Source organism: Sinocyclocheilus grahami, unplaced genomic scaffold (assembly GCF_001515645.1).
Source record: "Sinocyclocheilus grahami isolate Dianchi unplaced genomic scaffold, SAMN03320097.WGS_v1.1 scaffold39.1, whole genome shotgun sequence".
In the NCBI taxonomy this organism is placed as follows: domain Eukaryota; kingdom Metazoa; phylum Chordata; class Actinopteri; order Cypriniformes; family Cyprinidae; genus Sinocyclocheilus; species Sinocyclocheilus grahami.
In genome coordinates this window covers 3,530,782-3,555,881 of record NW_015505218.1, presented here as the reverse complement: position 1 = coordinate 3,555,881, position 25,100 = coordinate 3,530,782, and the positions used below count along the sequence as shown (strand labels likewise).

At 37.8% G+C, this 25,100-nt stretch overlaps 3 protein-coding genes across 3 annotated transcripts; all 3 read left to right on the top strand.

Moving 5' to 3' along the window:
- Positions 1 to 1,225: 1,225 nt before the first annotated feature.
- On the top strand, positions 1,226 to 2,774 carry ripply1 (ripply transcriptional repressor 1). The gene is made up of 4 exons (XM_016267708.1): positions 1,226 to 1,442; positions 1,548 to 1,626; positions 2,243 to 2,316; positions 2,480 to 2,774. The coding sequence occupies exons 1-4, from the start codon at positions 1,375 to 1,377 to the stop codon at positions 2,679 to 2,681; spliced, it is 423 nt and encodes a 140-aa protein (XP_016123194.1). The 5' UTR covers positions 1,226 to 1,374; the 3' UTR covers positions 2,682 to 2,774.
- A 2,402-nt stretch (positions 2,775 to 5,176) lies between these two features.
- Positions 5,177 to 10,609, top strand: LOC107581945 (transmembrane gamma-carboxyglutamic acid protein 3-like). Its single transcript, XM_016267638.1, has 4 exons — positions 5,177 to 5,237; positions 6,057 to 6,102; positions 6,614 to 6,774; positions 9,244 to 10,609. The coding sequence occupies exons 2-4, from the start codon at positions 6,093 to 6,095 to the stop codon at positions 9,793 to 9,795; spliced, it is 723 nt and encodes a 240-aa protein (XP_016123124.1). The 5' UTR covers positions 5,177 to 5,237; positions 6,057 to 6,092; the 3' UTR covers positions 9,796 to 10,609.
- A 3,114-nt stretch (positions 10,610 to 13,723) lies between these two features.
- LOC107581943 (mitochondrial fission factor homolog B-like) lies at positions 13,724 to 23,863 on the top strand. Its single transcript, XM_016267637.1, has 9 exons — positions 13,724 to 13,793; positions 14,337 to 14,542; positions 15,957 to 16,066; positions 17,278 to 17,372; positions 18,740 to 18,919; positions 19,308 to 19,373; positions 19,595 to 19,670; positions 21,214 to 21,767; positions 22,463 to 23,863. The coding sequence occupies exons 2-8, from the start codon at positions 14,344 to 14,346 to the stop codon at positions 21,343 to 21,345; spliced, it is 858 nt and encodes a 285-aa protein (XP_016123123.1). The 5' UTR covers positions 13,724 to 13,793; positions 14,337 to 14,343; the 3' UTR covers positions 21,346 to 21,767; positions 22,463 to 23,863.
- Positions 23,864 to 25,100: the final 1,237 nt, after the last annotated feature.

Genomic DNA, 25,100 nt, shown 5'->3' with positions numbered 1-25,100 from the left:
CATTGTCTGTTATCTCAACTGTATGTTTAAGCAATTGCTCACCGCTATCTTGAGTTGTCCATCTGTGCCTTTTGTCTGACGCGGGTCAGTTTGCTGGCCCTATAGGAGGTCGGAGTGACGCAGTCTCGCAAATTTGCTCCTCCAAATGGAGCGTCGAAGTCCATCAAGCCCCCATTAGGACCTCATTAAATTCGCTTAGTGAGATATTTTGCACCCTTCAACGGGCTGAAGTGTGAACGCGTGCTTTTAGACAAACAACTCGAACTGACCGCGGGTCGGCTTTAGTTCTTCAGCTCTTGGTGACTCCTGCAAGTGTTTAAGTTAACAGCTGTTTTCAGATCAGTTTTTGAAGGCAATAATTAAAGGAGCCACAGACAGCAGAGACGGCTCATCAGAAAATCTAAATAAAAGTAGGGGTATATACAAGCTGTTTACACTGTTTTATACAAGCTTAAGCTAAAGAATAAAATGCCTATAGGTCTGTGTTGGGTAGTTATGCCTTTAAAAGAAGAGGGTTTACAATTAGCCCCTGCTAGCCTACTACATGGTGTTATTAGCCTATATTATAGCCTAGCCTAAAAAAAGAGTTTAGAATTGAGAGAATAAAGAATTTCTACAAACGTTCTGTTTTGCACTGTCGGTTGCTGTACAAAATCAAAAACGGGTAAAAGTACTACAAATCAATCAAATTACGTCAGTAGTGTTTTTATTTATTCGTTTTATTTACATTATTTCATAATTTTAACAAGAACACAGGAGAAAGAACTTAAAATCTAAAATAAATTAAATAATATATAGGCTAAGCCTACAGAGGATTAATAAGAACGTTGTATAGATAAGTAAGCATATAGGGCACACGTTTTGGGTTTTTATGTATGGTTTGATCACGCCTGCGTAGTCCTAAACCTTATAACTAACTAACTAGCCTAGCCTATATTATATATGGCTCCACTCCTGTGTCGCCCCCCGTCGTCTTTCTCGCAGATGGTGTGTAAGTTTGCCCCTCCGTGTTGTTGCAATAACCTCACGGTACCAGATTTCTCACCCTCACGCTGGGGCGCACTGTTTATACAACTGGACAGGTCTTCACAACAAAATGTCCATAGCAGTCTCTATCCCAATGATTTGGCAAACAGCACCAAACCCCCTCTTAATAAAACAACCTCGGATCATTTGGCATCGGCACCATCGTCCAGCCCCGCCCCTGCAGCTCCAGCTCCAGCTCCAGCTCCATAAAAACCCCGAGAGCGACTCTTCTTCATTCATTCTCTTCCCTGCGGAGGATAACGACTCATCCAAGACGTCCATCTCTCAGAGATCTTCCAAAAACAGGACTATTTGGGAATTATCGCCCAGCAAACAAGTGAAAAAGAAATGAATTCTGTGTGCATTGCAGCTCCTGTTTCCAATACAATGAACACTGACATCCAGCAGTCTAGCAGGTGAGCATTCTATTCTATTCTATTCTATTCTATTCTATTCTATTCTTTATTTTGAGGTTACCTGTTAGATGCACATCTAAAATATTACTCTCATTCGATCCACAGCCCAGCTTGCCTGTGGAGACCGTGGCTCATGACAAGAAAGGATGCACAAACTGAATGCCGGAGAACCAAGTTGGCCTGTGTAAGTTTTTTTCCACCACTGCAATTCTAATATTTCAATAGAATGTCCATCTGTAGGCTATAGGAATGTTATTAAGCTCAGAAAACACATGGCACTGTTGCGCTGCGGGTTAATTCAACTTTACAGCACAGAAGATTTCAACAGTTTTTTTAGAGCAGCAGGTAGCTTTTAGGTGACAGACAGGCATGTGGTGAGCATTAGGCTGCAGATTGTGTGACTGTGGAGGTGTTTCATTGACACCAAGCCATTCAGTGACGCAAAGGCAAACTGAGCAGCTCTAGCGCTGAGACACTTAGCCATATGGCACCACTGTCTGAGCGTGAACACTGAGTCTGTGCCCAGAGACGAGGTGTAGGGGAAAACAGCTTCCAGAGAGCAAGCGATCGCTTGCCAAGATTTAAGCAGACACCTCTAGGTTTGGGAAAGGGCGTTGGAGCCAGGTTCCCACAAACACTTTAGCCTGACACCCTCCATGTCACAGCTTTTGCATCCTGCCCAGGGTGTTTTACACCCACGAAGCTGGCAGTGATATCACCTCATAAACACTGGACAGGAAGCATTGTTTGAGCTGTATTTCGTGCATGTGGTCTTACACGTCTTTTCTCACTCTTTCCAGCCTTACTCCAGGCCAGAAATGCCCAGTAACACTACAACAGATGGCAAAATGCAGTCCTTCCAGCACCCTGTCAGGTCAGTGAGCATTTAATTTTGCTTGAGCAATGGTTTTGTTTTATAACATGCTTTTATTTAGGCTCTAAAACCCAAATAAGGCTTATTTTACCATGCTAAAAAGTGCATTTCCGTGCTCTGTTTGCGTAGTTTGTATTTACCCATTTATTTCTTCATACTTTAGGCTGTATTGGCCCAGATCGAAATCCTACGACTATCTCTTCAGCGATGGCGAGGCCCTGCTCAGAAATTTCCCAGCGCAGGCCACCATAAACTTCTACGATGAGTCAGACAGCGAGGAAGACGAGGACAGCTGTGATGAAGATGACGACAGCGACGCTGAGGAGTGTCTTAAACTTAACAGTCACTTCACCAGTTACAACTGAATGTTCATCCTCACCCGTCTTTGCAACAGTGACTTTACGCTGAGGAAAAGATCATAAATTTAACATCAACACTGGATAATGCCACATCGCGCTCTATTAGAGAAGGCGTGCCATCAATTCACTTTCTTAAAGTGTACTTAAGTGTGTTAAGAAATATAGGGTTATACTTTAAGGTGTCCTTGTTACAGTGTAATTATACATTTAAGTACTGAGTAATATTAATTAACTACTTACTATGGGTTTAGGGTTAGGATTAGGGCTTGGCTTAGCATGTAATTATGCATAATGTTTTGTTATTATAATAGTAATTACTTGTAACATGTGTAACAAGGACATCTTAAAATAAACCGTTACTAAATATACTAATGAAAGTGTCCTCTTTTTAAGTACACTTGTGACCTTTTATTTAATTAATTTAATATTATCTGCAAAAACTGTTTTTTTCTTCTTCTTAAATATACTTTTACAATTTCATGTACACAAGTGTGCATTTAATACGCTTATGTGCACTTATTTTTTACAAGGGAAAGTGACTTTAAAACTGAAAAACACATTACAGCATAACAGGAGTTACATCAGGGGTTTTCAACAGGGGGTCTGTGACCCCTAGAGGGACTATGGTGGTACTGCAGGGTGTCTATGGCTTATTGTTTGACCTCAAACTAATTTTGTGGGGAAAAAATGTAAATAAAAATAAATAAATAAAATAACAATGACAGAGAAATTAGCTTCAGTACGCAATTTGCTATGTCTAATTTATTCAACATGTTTTATTTACTAGAAATTTCTGTTAAAGTAGGCCAGTATTAAGACATTTAGGATGGTACAGCTTAATTTGGTTGTTACATTTAAAAAGGTCGTTTTGCAACCTTGTGGCTTACTGATATTTCAAAAATCACACCGTTCCATCACGAGCGGCAAGGCAGAGTTAAAAAGGAGCGGTTCAGCATTGTGGGTAATGCTGTCTTTTAACTCAAGGCGTGGCATCGAGAGAGACCCCTGACTCTATGCTGACTCTATCATCCTCTTTCTCAAATTAAAATGTCACTTGATGGCACTCCGCGTCCATAGCGATACGAATAAAACATTCATGTCTGGGCATAAACATGCAAGGGTTTCTAGAAAAAGTGTCGGAGAAGCGTATACGTGTGCAGACTGAGACTACACAACCCAGTTTATTTTTCCCCATTCCCCTAGAAGTATGACTTTGCGTGTACGAAATCAACAGTCAAATTTCATTGGACAATCAGGGGGAATCCGTGGCTCCTATTGGTCCATCCGCATGTCAATCAAACGGCATCCGTGACTCATGTGGGTGCTCCCTAGCTGGAAACAGGGATGGAATGGACTAGCAATTGCAACAGCCCGGAAGGTAGGCTTTATTATTATATTCCATCTTCCTCTGAATTACAAATGTATTCATTGTTTTGTTTTGTTTCATGGCAACTAAAAATTTCGCTGCCTTTATAAATATACATCTTTAATCCCACTGAGAGCCCCTCTAAGGACTCCTGTCAGCTGCTATAGTCAAACTGAATTAGTCTCTTATTAATATTTTATTCGCTTTTAAGAAAGCTATTTGCTTTTAAGAATGGCAGTAGGTAATGTAACTACATTAAATAGCTTTGTCAATATTTTCTAAAAACACTTGCACTTAGAAGAAAATCTATTTTGTATCTAGAATTTCAAGTATGCTTTGTATGTGGTTCGAAGCGGTTTTTAGACATTACTAAACGTGAAATTGCGTTGGAGTGGCATCTTTCGTGTGCGATGAAGCGATAGTAACTCGCGAATTAAATTAATTCGTTAAGGAGTGAGCTCGAGTGATATAAATTTAGCTCGCGCATCTCTCTTATCTACCCTCTCCGTTACTATGGGAACCTCGTCCCCCGCCCCTCCGCCCTCCCCCATCAGCATTATCTTAGAAGGGCAAGAGATTATATAGATTTATATAGTAAAGATATCAGCTTCGTGACAGCAGTTTTTTTCTATTTGTTATATTTTAGAATATGCCAATTAGAATATTTACCAGAATATTTAGTATGTCAATGGCCTGGAGTTCATATCTTATTTCAAAAATCACACCGTTCCATCACGAGCGGCAAGGCAGAGTTAAAAAGGAGCGGTTCAGCATTGTGGGTAATGCTGTCTTTTAACTCAAGGCGTGGCATCGAGAGAGACCCCTGACTCTATGCTGACTCTATCATCCTCTTTCTCAAATTAAAATGTCACTTGATGGCACTCCGCGTCCATAGCGATACGAATAAAACATTCATGTCTGGGCATAAACATGCAAGGGTTTCTAGAAAAAGTGTCGGAGAAGCGTATACGTGTGCAGACTGAGACTACACAACCCAGTTTATTTTTCCCCATTCCCCAAGAAGTATGACTTTGCGTGTACGAAATCAACAGTCAAATTTCATTGGACAATCAGGGGGAATCCGTGGCTCCTATTGGTTCATCCGCATGTCAATCAAACGGCATCCGTGACTCATGTGGGTGCTCCCTAGCTGGAAACAGGGATGGAATGGACTAGCAATTGCAACAGCCCGGAAGGTAGGCTTTATTATTATATTCCATCTTCCTCTGAATTACAAATGTATTCATTGTTTTGTTTTGTTTCATGGCAACTAAAAATTTCGCTGCCTTTATAAATATACATCTTTAATCCCACTGAGAGCCCCTCTAAGGACTCCTGTCAGCTGCTATAGTCAAACTGAATTAGTCTCTTATTAATATTTTATTCGCTTTTAAGAAAGCTATTTGCTTTTAAGAATGGCAGTAGGTAATGTAACTACATTAAATAGCTTTGTCAATATTTTCTAAAAACACTTGCACTTAGAAGAAAATCTATTTTGTATCTAGAATTTCAAGTATGCTTTGTATGTGGTTCGAAGCGGTTTTTAGACATTACTAAACGTGAAATTGCGTTGGAGTGGCATCTTTCGTGTGCGATGAAGCGATAGTAACTCGCGAATTAAATTAATTCGTTAAGGAGTGAGCTCGAGTGATATAAATTTAGCTCGCGCATCTCTCTTATCTACCCTCTCCGTTACTATGGGAACCTCGTCCCCCGCCCCTCCGCCCTCCCCCATCAGCATTATCTTAGAAGGGCAAGAGATTATATAGATTTATATAGTAAAGATATCAGCTTCGTGACAGCAGTTTTTTTCTATTTGTTATATTTTAGAATATGCCAATTAGAATATTTACCAGAATATTTAGTATGTCAATGGCCTGGAGTTCATATCTGATTCTCACAGTTGATTTGTTGATTTGATAAAAACAAATGGCCGTAATTATGATGAATAACAGCAAGTGTGCACATAAGATAACTTTTTCCAACCCTTTAAATGCATCTTTTCTTCTCCCCAGGTCAAAATACTTCAGAGTGAGTTCTCTTGTTGTAGTATGGCAGCAGGTAAGGACCAGTTTTCAACAACTTCATCTTAAAATGTTGATGTTGGAATAGGGTCCATTCATATTTCTGTCTGATCTAAAAATTGTGCAGTAGTTCTTGGCATGCCTTGTTGAATGACATAAAACCTTGAAGTAATAGAAGATGTGTCAAAGCTCTTTGGGTTCTTTGAGCCCTTCTTGAGATGTGCTGCACTCATTTCAGCATTGAAATAGCCCGTACTGATAATTTATGAAATAGATTTTATAGTCTGCATGAAATGAAAATTGATTTTCTAAATGTACGTTATAGGTCTGAAATTTTTCTGTGAATATGCATTATTTTTTTTATTGTTTTGACTTTATTGTAATGCAGAGAGATAAATGGATGAAAAATGATTATCAGAATAAAAAAAAAAGATTTTTCTATCATTTTTGAGTATATGACTGGCAAACATACGTATACTACTCACAGGAACAAACCGAGAAACACCTTTGCCCCCAATAAAACATACCGATGTCTTCCGATCTCTCAGCGTTCCTAGATGGCAAGGATGCAAACTCTCTCCTCAAACGTTTTCCACGGGCTAATGGCTTCCTGGAGGAGTTCCGGCCGGGCAACATTGAGAGGGAGTGTGCCGAGGAGAGCTGCAGCTTTGAGGAGGCCAATGAAGTGTTTGAAAATAAGGAGCGAACGGTAAATCCTGTCTTCATCGGCCAAAGATGTAAACAAATTCTATTTCCCGTGTTTGTTTGTTTTTTGTTTGCGGATGCAATTTAATATTAAAGGGGTCGTGACATGACTTTTTTATTGTTTTAATATGTTCCTTGAGGTTTACTTACAATGTTAATGAAGTTTTTTTGCACAAATAAATATGTGGAAAAATAATTATTTTCAACCCTCATTCTGAACCTCTCTCTGAAACAACCTGTTTTTAAGGGGCGGGTCCTTTAAGGCATCTCAGTAATCGGCTACCGTTACGATTAGCTAACGTCATCGCATAGGAAACAGTATCAACGACCCCTTGCTATTGCAGGTGTGTTATGACAACATGATCAAAATAAAACGGTAATTTCCAGACAAAGCATAATGAAATAATTTACTTATGGTTTGTGATGCGGCTGTAGTCAGATATAGTACCGCTTCATCTTTCAACAAATGTTTGGTTGTGAACTCTCCATGACACTGTGCCTCGTTTACAAAACAAAATGTTCCGATCAATCCTCTGACACGAGGGTGCCAATAAAAATAAACTATCCACTTGTTTCTTACGCTGGGATCCTGCTGATGTACAAAGACGCGACCCAAACATGAGTGTTAAAGGGTTAGTTCACCCAAAAATGAAAATTCTGTCATTAATTACTCACCCTCATGTCATTTCAAGCCCGTAAGACCTTTGTTCATCTTCCACGGATGTCACATGGATTATTTTACAGATCTCCTTGCTACGTCTCTGGACTTGGGAACATTTCAGTTGCATTGCTGTCTATGCAGGGTCAGACAGCTCTCAGATTCCATCAAAAATATCTTAATTTGTGTTCCGAAGATGAACGAAGGTCTTACGGGCTTGAAACATGAGGGTGAGTAATTAATGACAGAATTTTCATTTTTGGGTGAACTATCCCTTTAAGTGTCAAGCCGTTAAGTGACTGATGGTGAGAAGATGAAAATTCATCAATGCTTTGTGTTTATGTGAACGACTGCGCCCAGGTGACGTCACTTTGCCTCTTGAATCCAAAACGGGCTGTTTTTGGAGCTTGATTAAATAAATGCTTTGTTTACAATGAGGAGGACATTTTAAGCTATGGAACTGGGAAGATGTTTTAATGGTAAAAAGACCTCTTATTTTCTAAAAGATCAAGGCAAATTTGATTTCTCATGTCATGACCCCTTTAATGCAAGTCTTTAATGCTTTACACATTACAGATTGTTCCTTTTAGAGAGGTTGTCAGAATACCAGCAAATCAGTTTCAGCAATTTGCTAAAACAGTGCAGTATTAGAGTAAACAATATGTGTGAACAAGCACTTGCCAGGTTTGGATGCTTTTATGTAAGAAATCTGCTGTCACAGAATTTGAGCCAGTCGCAAAGTTCTTAGGAACCAAAGCAATTACTCCACACGCTTTACCTACAGGCAAACATGACATACAGATCTACAATTCATAAGTGGGTGTTTCTATTAGGTGTTACTTTTGGAACTTTTGGCCCTGTAGACTTTTAGAAAATGAACTCTATTAAAACTTATTTTAAAAAAAATATTTTTTAATCTCAGTTCCATTTCCATCACATCGTAAATTACATGTTGTGTTTAATGGCATTCTGTGATAGAAATAAAAAACTAATGTAGATCACATTTTACACTTTTCTTTGGAATAAAATGGCCTAATGACTAGCTTAGCTAGCATTTATGTATCCTAAATATACGCAATAATATTTTCACTTTTTGTTCATAATTTACTAAATTACAGCTTTAGTGATACCTTATGAACCCCTGCACATGGCATGCAGGAAAAAAATAATAGGCTAAATCATGTGCACGATTTACTATTTCATTCCCTCAATTTATAATCTGTGCACACGATTTATAAATCGAGAGAACAAATTATAAAATTGTGCACACGATTTAGCAAATCGAGGGAACGAAATAGTAATCGTGTGCACAATTTATTTATTTTTTCTTGCATGTCATGTGCGGGGCTCCGTAATATCTTTGTTTTTTTCATACATCACATTTTTATTGACACTGTTGTCTCCCTGTTAAACAAGTATACTAACTTATTTAAAATGATTAAGGCCAAAATAGAGTGCAGTTGGGTTTCAGAAATAAAAATCCTCTAATTTTAAAATCCATTTCCTCTTTAGGGAAACTGTTTTTTTTTCACCAATACCTTAAAAACCTTTAAAGAGAGACAGATTGTGATTTTCAAGGTTGTTAATTGATGGTATATACTTTTGTTGAAGCCATCAGCCAGCATTATTTTAATAAGATTTAACAACAGAATGTAAAAAAAAAAAAAAAAAAAACATTGGTGGAAAAGATGGCAAAACTATGGAATGGTGTTCTGGTGGTGGTGTGTGAATGCTAGTATGAAACACAGAAGGCCACGGCAGTTTAACAGTTTCATGTGTGCAACTGGCTTATATCATTTATCACTTCATTCATAGATGGAGTTCTGGAAAAACCGCAGCATCTACACAGTGAACAGCAATGCTGATTCCCGCTCTGCTCGCCCGGACACCGTGTACATGGTGGTGCCCCTACTGGGCATGGCTCTTCTCATCATCATTGCACTCTTCCTCATCTGGCGCTGTCAACTGCAGAAGGCCACGCGCCGGCGTCCGGCCTACACCCAGAACCGCTATCTGGCTAACCGGAACGCCTGCAGCTTCCCGCGCATCTTGGTGCACCGCGACCCTCCCTCCCATTCAGAGAACTCTCACGCCAATGACAGGCCCAGCGTGGTGGTCAGCAGTGGCGAGAGGGGCGGGGCTTCAGTCACGCCGCAAGACGCCCATCATCACACCAGCCACTCTCAGAACAATCGCTCCCTGTATGTACAAGATTCGTCTTTGTCCGTGGCTTCCCACCTGTCCGGGGCGACCCCACCGCCATCCTACGAAGAAGTTACCGGCCACTTAGAGAGCAGCAGCGATGAGACGACAGCCCCCTACAGTGATCCTCCGCCCAAATATGAGGAGATAGTGCTAGAAAAGTGAGAGCCTTTATGAAAGAGGACTCATATAGCGGTAACCAAACGTTAGGGATGCACTGGTTCCCAAGCACTTATCCTAATGTGGCTCTCACTCTGAACAGAGTGTGCAGGCTATGTATGTGATGGTCTCCTTGTGTCGTTGATCGGTTCGTGGACTGCACTGGTAAACATGGTTGTTTTTCAAGTCGCAAAGGGTCCTCCTGCCTTCACACTCATGCAGCCTTCTCACCATCTCCGTGTACCTTTTCACTCCTCCTTCGACCTCTCACACCACTACCCACGGCTGCAGTGGCTGCCCTTCAGAAAGAAAATGTATAGAAGTGAAGAAAAGATATATCCCAAGTTGTGCGCTGCATGGTAATCGCATCAGGCATCAAGCTTCGGAGCCTGCTAGAAATCGAAAGGAGTGTTCATGCGGGAAAACAAGATGATGTGCCAAATCTAATTGGTGTATCGTAGAAATGTTCAGACACACTGAATATTTATAGTGTGTGCGTGCTGTCCTTTCTTGTGTTCATAAAGTCATGATTTCACAATTCCCTTACACCACGTAACACTAATTCCTGTGAAATCTTATACCAGCAGTATCTCTGATCCATGCCAACGTCCTTCTTAGAATTAGTAATACACACTTACTTGTAAACTGATGGGCACAGAACAAATGCGAAAAACAACATCCAAATCACATATCTGTAAAATTGAAGACCGTCGTGTGGAAAATGCACTCACAGGTATGCACACAATTCGATTGTTTACAGACACATACACAGAAATTTACATAGAATGTAATGCGTTTGTTTTGTGTTGAGCTAGGCCTTAGAAACATGTAAGAATAGTCAATCAAATCATGTGCTCAGCTGCTTGTGATTTTACGGTTATTGCGAGATTTTACCTCAAACGCTGTGCTCACACAATCACTCTCTCCCAAGACACAAATGCACAAAAACTCACACACACACACAAACACACACACACAAAAACTGTGTTTGGGGCCCAATCATTGGATAATACAACATTCCAGGCCCTCGATTTTCTTTTTTTGTTGTTCTCCCCGTTGTTCTCAGACTGTTTACAATGTGTTTTATTACTCTTTTTTAATAACAGCGTAAAAACTGTGTGAATTTGTACAAAGCTTTCTGTGGCTTTTGACATCACCAGGTGCTATACTGTACTATAATGCTGCTTGTTCTCACCTTGTTTGCCTCCTCATCACTATCTCTCTGTGTATACGGCTTATGCTCTAACTAGTCAACCAAACTGCCCATCTATTAAATGCGGCTGAATCATGTTTCCAGCTCAGGTTTAAGCCAATGAACTGCTGCCATTGTAGTAAATGCGTAAATAATCTCTCACACTGCCAACTTTTGAGTGACTGGGATATTCGACTTAAGGCGTGGTCACATTTACCAACGTTCGATGAATTTTTGCGTGCAAAATGAAGTTATTTGCACTTGAGGGCGTAAGATTGCCTTAGGCAGATTTCACAACGTTCACTCAAATTAGCCGTTTTGACCACACAATTTCGCGAATGTGACCAGACTTTAGCGTTGTGATGGGAATATTGCTGTATCAATCCAATATAAATGTAAAAGTGACATCGCAAGGCATCAGTGGGTTGTTGGGCAAAGCACTAAAACTAATGAAGCCTTAATATAATTGTGCTGAAATCACTGTATTATAAAATGCTAATGCAAAAAGGGTTAGAACTTTAACATGACCAAACGCTTTCATCCAAACAGTAGATCAAACGGATCGAGTATATATACAAGCACAGTATTTGAAAGATGCACTGGGGAAGTGGGGTTTGACCTTGCTTCTGCTCATTAAAAATGGAGGAATTGCAAACTGCTTACTTGGCTTGGGACTCTTACTCCAGCCGCAACAATCAATCCCACAATGCCCTGACAGGCTGTCTTTTGCGCTGATGGAGCACCCGGCTCAGTAGACGGCATTGATAACGGCTGGCACGTACTGCAGATCAGTTTCAGGCTTTGTTGCTGTTGAAAGACTGATAAGAGAATAGCATAGTCAACTCACTATAGCAGATGTTGAGCGTTAAGAGATGAGCTGGACTGCTGGTAGCTTCAGTGAGTTGTAAGTTATGGCTGAACGTCATAAAGCAACAGGTTTCTGTTGTAACAACATCATGTAAGAGGTAGCAAGAACTGATCATTTCAATTTCAAGTTTTTTTTATTTCAAGTTTATTTTAGGCCAAGAGAGAACTGTATGCGTGAAGAAATGTGTCGGAGAATATGTGTGTATATGTGTTTGTATCTATGCCTATTGCCAGCACTCATGTTCCTGTCTAGCGTTTGTGCAAGTAAGAATGTGCCACAGAAGCCACAGGCTTTGTTTATATGCTAAATATATGTTATATCCTAAACCAAAACGTGATACATCATTGTTGTTCTTCAAGCCAAATCGCATGATTTTTTTCATCATTCATGATATGATTTTTTGTTTTACATTTATATATATTTTTCCACCGTGGCTCTTAATTATCTTAGATCTGTTTGTGCTGGTTACAACAATTTTGCATTTAAATGTAAACACATTTTATGAACATAAGCACTGGTATTGAAATTCATAATTATGACAGAATTGTACATTTGTGTATGTCTTGTATCAAATTTCCTTCGTTTTAGACATCATGGTAATTTCTATACCAAATGGATGTAATATACTCAAATATCCATTTAGTGTGAATATACATTGCATATAATCAGTCGCACATGAAAGTCAGTTGCGTAAATAGTAAACTGATGCATGAATCCAGTTTTATTTTTTATTATTTTACTTTGCTTTAGAAATATTTCTTCATATTTAAACTTGAATATAATTAGGAAACAAAATGAACATCTCTGTGAGCTCAGTTTTATTCATGTTGAGCGCTTTGTGTTTTGCCGCACAGACTTGTTAACAGCATTAACTATCAATGAAGTATGTATCTCACCCAAAGTAAATGATCGCTAATTGCTCTTTAGTGCTTTTAATTAGGCTTTAATTGTGTTTAATAGACCATTGACTTTAAAAACAGCCAGAAGTCTTTAGTCTTCCATAACAAATCTATATAGCTTTTCTTTAAAGATTTGTCACACATGTATCTTAACAGAGCTTCCAATGAGATTGATATGTTTTGAAAAATGATGTTGTTCCTGTTCTTTCACAAACATCATATATGAATAATTTCATTCAATTTAAATGTACAGTACATATCATATCTGCTTAATGGAAGAGTTGTGATTAGAGAACTTATTTTAGTATCACTGACGTACTATTATAGTTTGTGTTCATATTTTAAATTAGTTTTCGATTTTTATTTTCCATTTTAATAATTTTGTGTTTTTGTCTTTATATGTCTGCTAATGTCTGCGTAGTTTTATAGTACATTCTGTATAGGCTTTAGTATGGTTTATTTCATTTTAGTGCATTAAGTCAACAAGCCTGTTAGAAAAACTCTACACGTTTACATTTTGCTCAAAAATTTGGATTTATGGACACAGTTTATATTCAAAACATCTGTATTTGTTAAATAAAGGGAGATAAAACAACATTTCACATGTATGTTACTTCTGAGACATGTCTTGCTTTCCCTGAGATCACACTGTTAATTGAAAGTGCCAATTTCCTTTTTGTGAAAACACTGATGTTCTTGGATAATAGTTTATTAAAGAACGAAAACGCTCTATATAGCCTATGTCTGAAAAAAAAAAATTTTTCATGAATTTTCAAAGCAGATGTCCCAAACTCGCAATTCTTTCTTTTTCTCTTTTTTTTGTATAGAGCTGTCACAGGAACAGGATATATTAAGTAAATTGCCATATTTAGACGTTATATTTTATGCTTAGCATTTTAAAAAGTCGCAATAGCTTCTAAGACTCCATTTACAATAGCTTTACTATTTGTTATCTTCAGCAGCGAGACAGCACGTGTATGCGCCGCCCACTTTTGCTCGCGGTCACATGACGTCACGTACGTCAGTCGACGTGAACTGCGTGAAGGTGGGTTGAACGGCTTGGTTGAAGTTTAAAGAAGTGTTTTTATTAAGCCCAAACACTTAAACGCTCTGTTTGCTATTGTATCGCTAGTAGATATTCATAAGTCTGAGTGGGAAAACGAAACCAAACCGCTTAGTCCAAGCCGTGGACATTACCATGTAACGTTAACGTTATGAGTTGATAAATTTAGCCCCGCGAGCTGTAATCAACAGGTAGACGTTCAACAGTAACAGCTGCTGTCTAGAAATGTTAAACTGCTTAGTCGAGAATGGACGTCTATCTAGGAGACTGTAGGTCATGAAGGAACTATCTTGATGGCTGACCTCTAACGTTATCTGAACACACATGGGTCAATGACCGCTCACTTTGAATATATTACAAGCAGCAGTTATCTTGAGCATTTGCTGCTACATTATGGTTCTTTAAAATAATGACTTACCAATTTTGTACTCTATTTCAGTCCGTGTGTTTGTTTCGCTCACGTAACGCAGCTTAACATTTGATGCTGTGCCAAGCGGTCAGTCTAATTCCCTTTACTGGCTTTAGGCTAGTTATGGCATCTCCAGGGTATTTTGGTGATGGTCCTCCGATGCGCGAGCGTGACCCCTACTTCACTGAGGTCATCAGCCAGAGGATGCGCGTGCCTGAGCGGCTGAGGGTCGGTCCAGCGCCACATGAGCCTGCAGAGCAAAGACATGAAGAGCTACCTGCTGCCTACAGCATGCACATCCCAGACAGACTGGCCTTAACAGGTAGACTGCATATTGCTCATAGTTCAGAATATCTATGTTCAGTAATGGGTTACAGGTCAGATATGTGACCCCGGACCCTCATAAGTAGCACAGGTATATTTGTAGCAATAGCCAATACATTGCGTGGGTCAAAATGATCGATTTTTCTTTTATGCCAAAGGTCATTAGGATATTAAGTAAAGATCATGTTCCATGAAGATATTTTGTAAATATTTTCTAGCGTAAATACCAAAACGCAATTTTTGATTAGTAATATGCATTGCTAAGAACTTCATGTGGACAACTTTAAAGGCGATTTTCTCAATATTTAGATTTTTTTTTTTGCGCCCTCAGATTCCAGATGTTCAAATAGTTCTATCTCAGCCAAATATTATCCTAACAAACCATACATCAATGGAAAGCTTATTTATTCAGCTTTCAGATATATATCAGAAGTATAAATCTCAATTTCAAAAAATGTACCCTTATGACTGGTTTTGTGGTCCAGGATCACATATATATGAATGTGTAGTTGATGTATTTGATCAAAAATACAGTAAAAACTGTTATGTGAAATTAAAGGGGTCATATGATGCTGCTAAAAAGAACATTATTTTGTGTATTTGGTGTAATGAAATGTGTTTATGTGGTTTAAAGTTCAAAAAACACATTATTTTCCACATACTGTACAACAACGAAACACAGCTCTTCACGACATGGCGGCGGCAACAACAATACTACAGCGAGAATAAAAGTACTTGCAAATCTTCCCACATCGTGACGTAGACATGTGGGGGCGTGTTAGAACGAGACGTTTTAGGTAGGTGTGGCTGGCTCTTAACTTTTATAAAGAATATCTCTTTGGATTTGAGACTTTAGTCTTTGCAACTTTACAGATCTTATTTATGCACCAAGAGCTTGTAACACTCCAAAGAGAAAGGAAAACTTGAAATCGCATCATATGACCCCTTTAAAGACATTTATGACATTAAAAAAAGATTTCTATATGAAATAAATGTTGTTCATTGAACTATCTATTCGTCAATTAATCCTGAAAAAAGTATCACAGTTTCCACAAAAATATTAAAAAGCAGGAACTCTTTTCAACATTGATGATGATAATAATAAGAACCATTATTAATAACCAATGAAATCAGCATATTAGAATGATTTATTAGAAAGATCATATGACATTGAAGACTGGAGTAATGGCTGTTAAAAATTCAGCTTTGCCATCACAGGAATAAATTACATTTGAAAATATATTATAATGGACAACTCTTAAATTGTACTAATATTACTGCTATCATTGTGTTTTTGGTCAAATAAATGCAAGATTCGTGAGCATAAGTTACTTCTTTCAAAAACATAATAATAATAATTATGATTAGTGTATATTTTTCCAAAATGTGTCCTCTTAAATCTTTTTCAACAGATGCTCCTGATTTGAGTCCACGACCTCTCTTCACTAAACACACTTCATCAATGTGGGACCTGCAGCATGGGTCCTGGGACAGGGAGGCGTTCATGAGAGAGCCTGTCCAGGTATTCTCACATAGCCAAACCCTTGACTAGATGGCAAAAGGGAGATAAATTGGGGCGTGAAGTGTCCAATCACAATTTGTTTTGTTTTAATGTGACGTGTTGAAAAAAGTTTATATTATATTAATAATAGAATGGTGTAAAAAAAGTTGTTGGATAACTTGAGCCATTTAAAAATATATATAAATGTCAGTGAGGGTCATAAATGGGTTCATTCCAGTTCATGATATTGCTTGTAATTAGGGCTGTGAATCTTTGGGTAGACAGCAATTCGATTCACGATTCATAGGTTTTCGATTCGATTCAAGAACGATTTTTTTGCAAATTCACAAAGATTCGATTCGATTCGATTAACGATTTGATTCTGCATTCTTTAAGTGCATTCACAGGATTATTTAAATGCTTCCCCTAAATTCTTTAAATGCTTAGTCAGGGGGCAAATTACACAGAAGCCTTTATCCCATGCATTTATCCCATCCAAAGTGCACACACACAGCAGTGAACACACACCGCGAACACACACCCATTGAACACAGCCATTTTTTTGCTGCGGTGCCCGGGGAGCAGTTGGGGGTTCGGTGCCTTGCTCAAGGGCACCTCAGTCGTGGTATTGAAGGTGGGAGAGAGCGCTTTACATTCACTCCCCCCACCTACAATCCCTGCTGGTACGAGACTCGAACCCACAACCTTTGGGTTACGAGTCCGACTCTCTTCCCCAAAATAAATGCAGCCTTCGACTGCTCAGGTAATGTCATCGTCGGTATGACCGAGAGCCATTGGAAAAACTACAGAAAAGCAAAACTACTTCACTTTAGCCTTACTGGCCTCGAGTACTCAGGATCACAGAGATCACACATCAGCTGCTCAAAAAATGTGTCAGTGAGACGAACGGAGTGCGAGCGCAATCCTGTGACAGTCACAGGTGGTAAATAGTGGAGAGCGTGAAAGGAGAGATGAGAGGCACGATCACTGTTCAAGGTCTCCATTAATTCCTGCTTGTAATAATTTAATGTGTACCTATATATTTTGAAAGCATTGAATCGCTATAGAAATCGCGATTCATTCGATTCTTAGCGTTTTAAATCGATTACTGTGCGAAATCAACGATTAAAAAATCCATGTTTCAAGATCGATGCATTGCATCGTCAGGGTTTGTAATCGATGCATCGAGAAACCGAGTGAATCGTTACACCCCTGCTTGTAATGTGTCACAGAGTCCACTGCGAAGGTCTTACAGTGACCAGGCCTGTGGTCGAACCCCACCTGGAACCCCCACACACTCCAGACAAACACTCCACTCCCAGTCTCCGTAAGTCCAGTTCACTGTTTACTAGTTTACTTAGCACTCTGTGGGAATCCTATTATTATAGCGTTATAATGCTCTGTCATATACAAATATACGAAGAAGCTGACAAATATTATTGACCAGAATGAAAGTACACATGTTAATACATTAATCATGATTAATCGCATCCAAAATAAAAGTTTTTGTTTACATAATATATGTATACTGTGTCGATTTATTATTTATATATAAATACAAACACATGCATGTATATATTTAAGAAAAATATGTTATGTTTATATATTAAATATATTTATATATAATAAAAAAATATAAGAATATGAATATATAAATGTATAAACATGTAAATATTTTCAAAATATATACCATATGTGTGTGTATTTATATATACATATTAAATATACACAGTACACATATTATGTAAACAAAAACTTTTATTGTGGATTCAATTAATCGTGATGATTTTAAATTTTTTATTTTTTTACTGTAATGGCAAAGCTGAGTTCTCAGCAGTTATTACTACCACATGAACCTTTAGAAATCATTCTGATTTATTATTTTTTTTGTTTTCAGTTATTATTAATAATTCAGTATTATCGGTGTTAATTTTTTTCATAATTTTTTGCAGGATTCGTTTCTGTTTTGTAACATAAATGTAAAATATAAATGTCTTTATATTTTATTTGAAAATGTAAAGAGGAGAGTATTTTGCATAGTACATTTTTCAATATGTATATTGGTGTATATCCTTAAAACATATTTTGTATTACATGAATACAGTGTTCATAATATAGTCATTTACATAGTCTTTTATTCTCAACATCAAGGTTCTAAGTTAAATTGTATAAGCAAAAGTATATATCCTGTAACAGGGTAAAAGTTTTTAATCACAATTTTAAACTTTTCTAGTTCATTTTTAAATGGTCCAGGTGTGACCGATAAAAAAGTACAACATGGCTTATAAAAGTGGCATGATTGTAAAGAACTAGCAAATGTTGTTTTAAATTTAGATTTAAACAACTTTCTAAATGTATTTCATTGTCATCAACCCTAATACAAAATTTTCCTGATATTTTCCCAGAGAATTACTGCAGTATGTATCCATTTCATAGCCTTTACATACATGTCTCACTACCACCAAACTGCCTCTAGAGGGCAGGAGAGGTTGATTGTTGCATTTGGTCAGTTCACCTCACCTTCTGTGCTAAATGAGAAGCTTATTTACCAGACTCATTTATCTGATGAGACATTTATTTAAACAAACCCGTTCAAATGAAGCATGTCAGGTTTGTGGGATACAGCTAGTGTCAGTCTTTAAATAACAGCGGTGCTCCTCTATGTCCGTACTCTCCCTTCCCTGTCCGCAATAGCCGCAGTATTGGACGCCCACCTGTCGTGCATACAGACCCGTCCCCACCAAAGCCCCCAGGACTCCCCTCCATCCCACCCAACCTGCTGTCCCCACAGAGCATGCTGCAGGCCGCCAAGGAGCTGGGCCAGCAGGCATCTCAGAAACTCCTCCAGACCGTCACCAAAATATACTCCTCCAGGTGACACGGACCCTCATCCTTCATGCCCTGCCTGTCCACTTCCTGCGGTTGTGGGCTCTAACTAACCTGGGATATTCAGCTGTTTGCTCTGACCTTTGAATCCCTGTTGTTTGGTTTGGTTGTTTCTGATGGAACTGCCTCAGACTAGGCTTCCTGTCAGGATCCTAGAGTTGGTGCACCTTTCATGCCTGCAAATTCACATCAGAGCTTTGGGCTTTGATTGAATTCACTGCTATTGCTTTACCTGAGCAACTAACAAGCACCTTAAGCATTCTAAAACTGAGCTTTGAGCTTTTAGTTCCCCCCTTCTCATTTTGAATTGAATCGTTCACGAAATCATGTTCATTGTGGACTGCTGTGGTTCCTGGTGTCTCTCTTGTGTTTTAAGGTTTGGTTACCCAGAAAACCATCCCTCTCAGGCTGTGGAGGTTCAACCTGATCAAAGCAGGACAAGGTGACAGTGGCTCATGCAATTTCCATGTATACAATAATGGAATGCTGCTGAGCAAGCAAACACTTCCTGTTTAGTTGTTTATGTAGGTTTTTTTATCATAACAGATTGTGTTGGAAGCCCGTTGAATGAAGTAAATCAGTCAGTGATGTAAGGGAGGGCGTTATGTACGTTTCAGTGGAAAGATGTTGAAGTTTTTGTTAACATCTATTTTTGTCTCACAGTGCCTCGCAGGAGTTCTGGCTCGGTCCTGAAGAGGACACAGGTGCTGCTGTCGAGTTCATGGTGCTCCGCAGACAGGTGAGTGCTTGAAGTTCAGATTTCACTGAGAAACAATGCACTCATCCATGCTCAGTTTTGTTCAGTTGTGCAATTTTGTATGTCATGCATACAGAAGTTTGTATACACATAACACAGCATATACAACGTTTTTACATGTAGTTTGTATGAATACAATGTGTATAATACAGTACTCTACAAATCTGTAGTTGACAATGTTACATGGACTAATTGTTGCGTATATACAGTATGTGACTCTGGACCACAAAACCAGTCTTAAGTCACTTGGGTATATTTTTAGCAATAGCCAAAAAAACATTGTATGTGTCAAAATTATCAATTTTTCTTTTATGCCAACAATCATTAGGATATTAAGTAAAGATCATGTTCCATGAAGATATTTTGTAAATTTCCTACTGTAAATATATAAAAACTTCATTTTTGATTAGTAATATGCATTGCTAAGAACTTCATTTGGACAACTTTAAAGGTGATTTTCACTTCTTTTTTTTTGCACCCTCAGATTCCAGATTTTCAAATAGTTGTATCTCAGCCAAATATTGTCCTATCCTAACAAACCATACATCAGTGGAAAGCTTATTTATTCAGCTGATGTATAGGGTTCAGATTATGTATAAATCTCAATTTAAGAATTTTTTACCCTTATGACTGGTTTTGTGGTCCAGGGTCACATATGTTTTTTAAAAATCAAAAACTAAAATATTGACCACTATTAATTGACCTGGTGATATTTCTGTCTGTCTAGTCATTTAGCTTTTGGTCAACAATGATTTTCTTAGTCGGGAGTTTATAATGTTGCCAAATTATTATTAGAATCATGTTTGGTAAAAAAAAAAAGAAAAAAAAAAGACACAACCAAAGGCCAGAAAAACAAATGTACAATATGAGGAGTATAGTCCAATTTACAAGAAAATAAACTGGATATTTTTTCCCCTTAAAATATTGGTGAATTGGCTTTTTGTGTAACTTTATCTCTCTGTCTATATATATATATATATATACAGTGGTGTGAAAAAGTGTTGGCCCCCTTCCTGATTTTTTTGCATGTTTTTCACACTTTAATGTTTCAGATCATCAAACAAATTTAGGGGGGGGGGCAACACTTTTTCACACCACTGTATATGTAATCAAACTGGTATATAGCAATATAGCACATTAAATTGATCAAAAGTGACAGTAAAGACGTACAGTTATACAAAAAAAGTTTTTCAGTTTTGATAAGAACCATTGTTCATAATTGAGCAGCAAATCAGCATATTAGAATGATTTCTGAAGGACCATGTGACACTGAAGACTGATGTTGAAAATTCAGCTTTGCAGTCACAGGAATAAATGGCATTTTAAAATATATTTAAATAGAAAACATTGTTTAAATTGTTATAATATTTCACAATGTACTGTTTTACTGTATTTTTGAACAAATAAATGCAGATTTCCTTTAAAAATATATTTGAAAAAATCTTACAAACCCTAAACCTCTTAACAGCATGCAGTATATTAGTATGTATAGTGTGGATGACATTGATTGTTCCTTTGATTTCAGGTGGTGAAGATGAGCAGGAGGATAGCAGGGCTGGAGAGACAGAACGCAGAGCACAGACAGACAGAGCTGGTGCTGTTCTCTATGTTACTGTCTGCCTGTCTGATCAACGGCTGGCTGTGGATGCGCAGATGACGGCTCACACTCCACAACACTGCACTATACAGACAGCACTACAAGAGCAGCGGAGCTGTTTACTGGGAAGTACAGTACTGCACATATTTCTATAGAGATTTACGAAATTTGTTCTAAAAAATGATGGTCAATGGATGGTTTAGAAACCACTTCTATAGAAGACTCTGAACCTAGACTCGGATGTGTCACATGATCACGGTAGTGACATGGGCCACTTTGCGTTACAAGTGATTTGAGGAACTCAAGCATGTTTTTCTCCTCGTGAGAGTTTCACTGATGATGTCATTCAGTAATGCAGTCCCTCTGGCTCTTTTGATCAGACTAGTAGCTAGTATTTTGGATTTGATTTATTCTGCAAATTAAGTAAATGCCGAGATTTTCTGCATGCTTTATTATGAAAGTATAAATATGAATGTTTACTGGTGCATCTCAGTAAATTAGAATGTTCAACTCAAATTGTGAAACTCGTGTATTAAATAAATTCAATGCACACAGACTGAAGTAGTTTAAGTCTTTGGTTCTTTTAATTGTGATGATTTTGGAGTGGCTCTTGACCCCAGCCTCAGTCCATTCCTTATGAAGCTCACTCAAATTCTTGAATCGATTTTGCTTGACAATCCTCATAAGGCTGCGGTTCTCTCGGTTGGTTGTGCATCTTTTTCTTCCACACTTTTTCCTTCCACTCAACTTTCTGTTAACATGCTTGGATACAGCACTCTGTGAACAGCCAGCTTCTTTGGCAATGAATGTTTGTGGCTTACCCTCCTTGTGAAGGGTGTCAATGATTGTCTTCTGGACAACTGTCAGATCAGCAGTCTTCCCCATGATTGTGTAGCCTAGTGAACCAAACTGAGAGACCATTTTGAAGGCTCACCTTTGCAGGTGTTTTGAGTTGATTAGCTGATTGGCACGTCACCATATTCTAATTTGTTGAGATGAATGGTGAATCCACCAGTGAATCGGTGGGTTTTTGTTAAATGTGAGCCAAAATCATCACAATTAAAAGAACCAAAGACTTAAACTACTTCAGTCTGTGTGCATTGAATTTATTTAATACACGAGTTTCACAATTTGAGTTGATTTACTGAAATAAAGGAACTTTTCCACGACATTCTAGTATATTTCCTTTTTTTCTTCCTGTTAGGCATTTGAATAGCCTTCATCCTTTTTAACTCATTTCCCCAGCCTGATGTATGATGAATATTTAAAATAATAAAAATTGTAATTAGTCTCAGATATCTCTCAATGTCAACATTAAATTAGCAAAATTTGCATTCACATGATGCCTGACAAAGAACAACTAAACACTGCAAATGGATCCGTTTATTAAAAAATTAAATTAACCAAGGAAAAAGTTATTGAAACCCTTTAGACTATAAACCAAATTAAAACTGCAAAGCCTTATACAAAATCTGCATGAAATAAGATGGGAAATAATGAACAGGAATACAATTTAATTCAAATTAATCATCATTGTACAGTAATAACATTGTCAAGCAGCAACTAGAGTGACATTTTGTAAAGAAACAAATACTAGTGAAATGAACGTAAAAACATTGATTGGGACACAAGGGTACATACTATACAAAATAATACAAAAACACATTCTCGTAATTCGTCCTGAGATGGACCGACACATTCTTCTTTACAAACTATGAAGTATCAAATGTAGCAAGACCATCAAGATTAGTTTAGATAACAAGACTGAGGCTTCAGGTGGAACAAACTGATAAACGTGGTAATGAAATGTTGACTTGCTTGACCAGATTAGCCTCAAAATCACTGACCAGTACAGTTAAACTTTAACTGCATGTAGACCAATTTAAAGCATTACAATAGGGACCGGTTCAGTTTGCATTCAGGGAACTGTATTTGAAATGTAATGCGCTTGTTTATCAGTATTTTGTACCACCTTTGTCTCAGTCCACTTTGGTCCATTGTCTTTGTCATTGCCCAAATTAGATTAGTGCTCTTCAAACTTGCTGAAACTGTCCGAAATACACAGCTGTTGAGCATTGACAATGGGTGACCTAACAATTTCAGATCTTATCTAAAAAAGAAAGACAGGAAGGAAGAAAAAAGAACTAGTTTCTATCTCTCGAGTGAATGAGAAAAGACCGATTGTGTACAAAATGTCAAGTACCGACGCACACAATGTGCTTAACTGAGACTGTGCTCAAATACTTGATTACTTGCAAATGAATTTGGTCCAAGTTTCCAAAAAAGAAATAAAATGTTATGAAATAAAATATTTAAATATATTTTTACTTTTAGAATTGTATATGGTTGTCTCTTAACCAAAAACTGAACTATAACTATGAAACTGCTATGTTGGATATTTCTTTAGCCCTGTATTTTTGAAATCATCATATAATGGCTCCACATTAGTCACATGGCATTTAGGGCTCAGATGATTGGCTCAAAACAAGACATTTCCTGCACCAGCTGACCCCTTAAAGGTATAGTTCACCCAAAAATGAAAATCCTGTCATTAATTAATCATCCTCATGTCGTTCCAAACCCGTAAGGCCTCCGTTCATCTTCGGAACACAAATTAAGATATTTTTGATGAATTCTGAGAGCTCTCTGACCCTCCCATAGACAGCAATGTAATTACCACGATCAAGTTCCAGAAACGTAGCAAGGAGATCGGTAAAATAATCCATGTGACATCAGGGGGTCAACCGTAATTTTGCGAAGCTACGAGAATACTTTTTGTATGCAAAGAAAACAAAAATAACTACTTTATTCAACAATTTGTCTCCTCCAAAATGACCCTGGTGCCATTTTGGAGAGTCTCCACTGAACGTAAACAGCGTATGCTATTCTGTGTCAGCTGCGTCACGCAGATACATTGTTTTCATTCAAATCAAAGCGTAAACAACGTAGAAAATGTATCCGCATGGCACAGCTGACAGAATTTTTGGGTGAACTAACCCTTTAAGAGGAATGGATTTTATACTGCAATGATTTGTGTGTCCTACAGGGGGCAAAATTTGATTAGTGCTAACCAAGTTTAACCATTCAAAAGTTTAGGGCTAGTAAGATTTTAATTTTTTTTTACTTTTATCTAGCAGAAAATGTAGTAGGATCTTATTAATATTCAGAAAATATACAAAAGAAATATTAAGCAGCACAACTGTGTTCAACATTTCTATAAAAAATATTTTTTAAGGACCAAATCAACCAATTAGAATAATTTCTGAAGGATCATGTGATGGCTGGTGAGAATTCAGCTTTGCCATCCCAAGATTAAACTACATAAAATATATTCAAATAGAAAGCAGTTATTTTAAATTTTGATGAAATATATGTAGACTTAATGAGCATAAAAGATTTAAAAACAAACAAACAAAAAAATCTTACTGACCCCAAACTTTTAAATGGTATTGTAAATATTAATACAAAATACTAAAATTGTGAACATCTAGAATCATTCATGTGAAGTTGAGTTCTTTGACATGATGACCTGCTTTAAAAAACTTGCGGTTGAAAGTTTATTAATTCTGAAATGACAAAAACGCCAGTTAACACACTGCAAGACATCATATTTGTGTATAAGCACCTGAGAAACACGAGCGAATTCACAAATAAATCAGCTCAATGTGGTTGTAACATCTGCTAGGGAACGTTTTAGAAAAGTGGTTCAGATGAGCAAACACTCGAAATGTGACACGTTCCAGATGAAAACAGACATATCGAACAGACGTCACATTGATGTGCGTAAGCGTCAGAGACTGAGCATCGAGCAGAAA

Excerpts from the sequence above, each read along its gene's own strand:
- ripply1 (XM_016267708.1), top strand. The coding sequence starts at position 1,375 with ATGAATTCTGTGTGCATTGCAGCTCCTGTTTCCAATACAATGAACACT. Across the intron at positions 1,627-2,242 it reads GGAGAACCAAGTTGGCCTGT|CCTTACTCCAGGCCAGAAAT; the intron begins GTAAGTTTTTTT and ends CACTCTTTCCAG. Across the intron at positions 2,317-2,479 it reads TCCTTCCAGCACCCTGTCAG|GCTGTATTGGCCCAGATCGA; the intron begins GTCAGTGAGCAT and ends TTCATACTTTAG.
- LOC107581945 (XM_016267638.1), top strand. Across the intron at positions 6,775-9,243 it reads TTGAAAATAAGGAGCGAACG|ATGGAGTTCTGGAAAAACCG; the intron begins GTAAATCCTGTC and ends CTTCATTCATAG.
- LOC107581943 (XM_016267637.1), top strand. The coding sequence starts at position 14,344 with ATGGCATCTCCAGGGTATTTTGGTGATGGTCCTCCGATGCGCGAGCGT. Across the intron at positions 18,920-19,307 it reads ACCAAAATATACTCCTCCAG|GTTTGGTTACCCAGAAAACC; the intron begins GTGACACGGACC and ends TTGTGTTTTAAG. Across the intron at positions 19,671-21,213 it reads TCATGGTGCTCCGCAGACAG|GTGGTGAAGATGAGCAGGAG; the intron begins GTGAGTGCTTGA and ends CTTTGATTTCAG.